At 35.0% G+C, this 4722-nt stretch overlaps 1 protein-coding gene across 1 annotated transcript in view; it reads right to left on the bottom strand.

Annotated features, from left to right (window-relative positions):
* aacs (acetoacetyl-CoA synthetase) overlaps nt 1–2141 on the bottom strand; it is a 56679-nt gene extending 54538 nt beyond the window's left edge. The window contains exon 1 of the mRNA XM_015375577.1: nt 1868–2141. Within this exon, the coding sequence (XP_015231063.1) occupies nt 1868–2009 (142 nt within the window). The 5' untranslated portion in view covers nt 2010–2141. The remainder of the gene's footprint in view (nt 1–1867) is intronic.
* Between the last annotated feature and the right edge of the window lie 2581 nt (nt 2142–4722).

Genomic DNA, 4722 nt, shown 5'->3' with positions numbered 1-4722 from the left:
TATATATATATATATATATATATATATATGGTTATTTGATTTGATCACAAGGCTTGTAGGAAACATTTGAATTGCCCCAATTTGAAACCAACTTCAGGCACATTTGCATGATTGACTGCTTCAAGCAAACATCCAGTGCCAATAGATAGGATTTAGTTTAGTCAATTCTTATATTTCAGTAATGTATTTCTTATAAGTGGTTCTTAGAAATAATTAGGGAACTATTGGGTGTTTTCCATCCCCTTTGTACTCCACAGATGTAAACTTGGTGCAAAAGAACACAATAGAAAACCTAAATACCTATTTATAAAGTACAAAGCATTACCAATAACTGTGTCATGATTAGGTGCAGAGGCGGAGCTAGATGGGGGGCCAGGGCCACCCTTAGCCAATCATTGGCCACCCCTGTAGCCACCCCTACCATTTTTTTCCCTCTAATACAGACGGTGGCAGCAGTAATACTCTCAAGTGGAATATTCCAAACATTTTAAATTTTCATACATTAGCAATTACTTGACAACAAAAACACTGTGGTTAATTATGCACATCAAAATACTAACATTAAAGATGAGAAATACAGATTTCATGCTCTTTTCAGAAATAGATTTTGTGTTATATGGGGTAAAGAGAAAATGATGTGTCATCTAAGAGTCTTCAGAGAAATCATAGAGAAATAACTATTTAATAAAAACTTAGCAAATAATCAATTTATATAGATATTAGTTGTTACTCCTCTCGAGATAATCAAGGCTCAATGTCGTTCTTTTGGTTTTTACAGCCATTTATTGTGGACACGTCTTATAAAATTAGCTCAAAACAAATATAAAGGTTTACACAAATAAATACAAGTAAAAAAAAGAGTCGTACCTCATTGGCCGCATAAACTCCAGAGGAATAAAGATAACTTATACAGCTTTTCTCACAAAAACAGTCTTAATTGTGTCAATCAATCTTTCCCATGGTCAACAACACGACATGCGGAACAAAAAACATAGGTTCCTCCTTACATTTTAATGTGCTTTTTAACCAATGTACATAAACGACATAAATTTACTGAAAGTTATTTATTTATTTATTTATGAATGAACATTTAATTGTAATACTAGTAGGTGCTAACTCTTGTTTTAACTAAATATTAAAATATTTAAATGAGTTGACTCTGATGGCAGCTACATTATTACTTGTAAATATACATTTAATCCAGAATGATTATTGATAAAAGACAATGGAAAAGACGTTGGCCCCAGAACTTAAACCTAAAAGAAGTTTATCCACTATACCTTTTATCTAGAAAGCATGGATGTTTAAATATATGCGTCTATTTGTTTGCAAAGGCTGTAGGAAAGTATAGGTTGTCTTTATTTAGAAAATATGGATGTTTTTCTCATTAATTTTCCTGTTGGAAGAGTGTAGATTGACCCTGAGGTTCCTGTGCCACCCCTCAGTGTACACTAGTCATTACCTGGCCACCCTAATAAACATTTTCTGGCTACGCCTCTGGTTAGGTGTTTAAATCTGTATCAGTTGTTCCTGGATGGCATGTTTCCATTTAATCTAGTTTTACTGCATTCCTCAGTCATTTTAAACAGGAGCAACTGAAACAGGCCATCTCTCTCTAATGGGTTTGACAATCAGGCCAAGCTGCTGATCCAGACTGGAGGACATGCTTAGCAACATTCATCCGATGCTGCTAATTTAGTCACGTCTCCATAACAAGCAGCTTTAGATGCTGGATGAAATTAAATAATCAAAGCTAACAAGTAGCAGACGGAGGAACTGGTTTTATTTCCTGCAGCTCAGTTGCAGCTTCACAGGCTCAATGAAATCCGACACACCTGCTATGATGAGTGTGGACCTTTAATCTCACCCAGATTAAGTCCGTAGTCTGAGTTGACCTGTATCCTGAACGTGTCCATCTGTGTGTTCCTCTTGGAGTCCGGGTACCACAGCACCTTGCTCTCCGTATCCATTATTTTCTCGCTCTTTCCTTCCGTGTCTTCTGACATCATTGTAGCGCTCAGCTTCACAGCAGCAGCAGCAGTCAAAGTCCCTGGAAGCTACCAGCCAGCCGCTCCTGGAGGTTTTCACCGCTCTGAATGGCTGCAGGCGGATGGGGATAGCTAGATAACATCCAGCGCAAGGCAATGCGTAAGGGGTGTCGTTGAAAGATACAAGACCATGCCCTGGCGTCATGACGTCACATGGTGCGTTGGGTGTTCAAGATCCAAAGTGTTGAAAAGTGTTTAGTAATATCTTGTTTAAGGATAGAATTCTGAAATGTTTAAAGCAACTATTTCTCTACAGTAGAAAAATTTAAGTTTCATTTATATTTATTCGTACAGCTCTCAAATATCTTCACAAATCATACAGGATTTTGATAATTGATTAATATATAATATATAGAAATATGTATTTCAAGGTCATATGATAAGTGCTATCAATAAAAATTTTGTCCAGTACAGACAAATTATATATTATATAATTATATATAATTATATATTTCAGTTTAGGTTAGATAACCAAGAGATGATTGTCCTAATTGCTTGGACCAATATAAGAAAAAAAAACTTCTCTTTCAAATCATGCATGACCCAGTCATACATTCAGATTTAAGCATACAGTTGTTAAAGGGATAAACTGTGTATTTTATAAAAACAATACAGAAAAATTAATGGCAATATCAATCAGTATAAATAGTACTGAGGTATGTATTTTATATATATATATATACATAGTAACAGTATAATAGGTTAGCAATTGCGTGGTTAAAGTTCAATACCCTAAACTCATTTACCTTTTCTATGTTAAGATGCTGTTTCCTTTTGATATAGAAAATCATCTTATAATAAACTATATCTATTGGATAGATAAATATGTACTTCTTGCTGTCTTGACAAACAAAAATAGTATATAAATGTTTTAGTTATAACTGTGATATATATTTACCTATTTTTAGGTATCAAATGATTTTTGTATGGTATTTCAGACTATTTTTCTTTCTTATTGTTATTTTTTATCAACTTTTCAATCACAAGTTATGAATTAATTGTGTTTAAAAAGTGTTGCACTATGGGAATTAGTTTCTGGTTTTATATCTCTTAATTATATCATCTTTTAATGTTTTTTATCAATTAAGCAGCATGCAAGCGTCATATTGCTTCTTTAAGATTTCAACATATTATTAAAACTCTGTTTTAAGTGTGACTGTAAATTAATTATTATCATTATTCGATATTTGGTAAGGTGCTTTTGCTCACTTTTCAAAGAATATTGGTTTCGTTTTTAAAAATATTTCTGTAACTAACCCTCAATGGCTGGAGTAGAGATGTTGAATGTCACTCACACGTGAACGTGGAAGAGGATCCACGCTGGTGCGCGCGAGGGAAACTTCCCCCGGACTATTTGATTGGTCCTTACTGAACTGGTCCCACATCAGCAGACAGATCACTCTATGCAGGAGGCGTACCTCAAACAATGGACTGTTGCCTCTTTATTCAATGAACATGGGAAGCTGCAAGAGGCGCTTGAACTGCACCTGTCAATCAAAAACCTGGGTAGAGGGGCGATGTTAGGGGTGTGACCAATCAGAGAGCAGAAAAATACCTAGGTCTATTGATTTGAGTCATTAAAGCCTGCTGCTATAGTTAATTTCTTATCTAGTTATAAAGAAATGCAAAACCAAACACACATAAATGGTAAATTGTTCATTTATCTGCAACACAAGCCTTAATAATAAATTAAAAATGAAATTACTGAGCTACAATGGAAATTTTTGCTTCTTTGAAAAAACAAAAAAAAGAATGTTATGGTTTGGTGGCCTAACAGGTTACGTTTACATCTGGGAGGGTTTGCAGGAATGTGGCAGTTGTGCCACATTAGTGGAACATTGTTTAATTCCAATACTTCATTTTGAGACAAACTACAGACAAAATCCCTTTACCTTGTTTTCTTATTGTTAAACTTGATTAACTAGATCAAAAAGAAATTGCTCCAGAGCACCATCAGACATTTTTACAAAATGTCTGATGGTGCTCTGATCAGTCAGATGGAAAAAAGTAGAAAGATTACCGTATATGCTGCAACAGTTTAAAAAAAGTGGATTTGACTTAGTGGTTTGAAGGTACAAGCCATGTAGGACACTAATACTATATGGTTACTAAAAAGTAAATAAAATGACAATTGGATATTACCTTGGACACAGCATCCCCAACATTAAACATTTTGATGGCAGCATGATGCTGGGGGGATTGCTTTCTTCAGGACAGTAAAATAAACTGATCAGAACTAAAGTGAAGAGTCAGAGAAATATGACATTTTCAGAAAAATAGCTTACATATATACTTATGGCAAATCATATTTCAGGAGTATATTATCTTGAGAACACTATGGCTAATGAGAGAAATCGCTTCCAGTATTTATAACAACTATGCTTAGATTCAGAGACTAAAGCTGTTTATGTTTTCCCTTTGAAGGCAAGAACCTGGCTTAACCTGAAGGACCAGCTAGAACAAACTGCTGTTTCACAATGACAAACTGTTTCCAATTCTTTTCTCTCTTTATATATGCGTTGCAAAAAGGAGTGATAGCCTTCCTTATTCAGAATCCCCTTTACCATGTACAAATCTCCCACCTTACCCGCACCAAAGCAACCCCAGACCATCACATTACCTCCACCATGCTTAACAGATGGCGTCAGGCATTCTTCCAGCATCTTTTCATTTG

The sequence above is a fragment of the Cyprinodon variegatus genome, unplaced genomic scaffold, assembly GCF_000732505.1.
Source record: "Cyprinodon variegatus isolate N-32 unplaced genomic scaffold, C_variegatus-1.0 Scaffold121, whole genome shotgun sequence".
NCBI classification, from domain to species: Eukaryota; Metazoa; Chordata; class Actinopteri; order Cyprinodontiformes; family Cyprinodontidae; genus Cyprinodon; species Cyprinodon variegatus.
The sequence above is the reverse complement of the archived record's forward strand: the minus strand, read 5'-3'. Positions and strand labels throughout refer to the sequence as shown.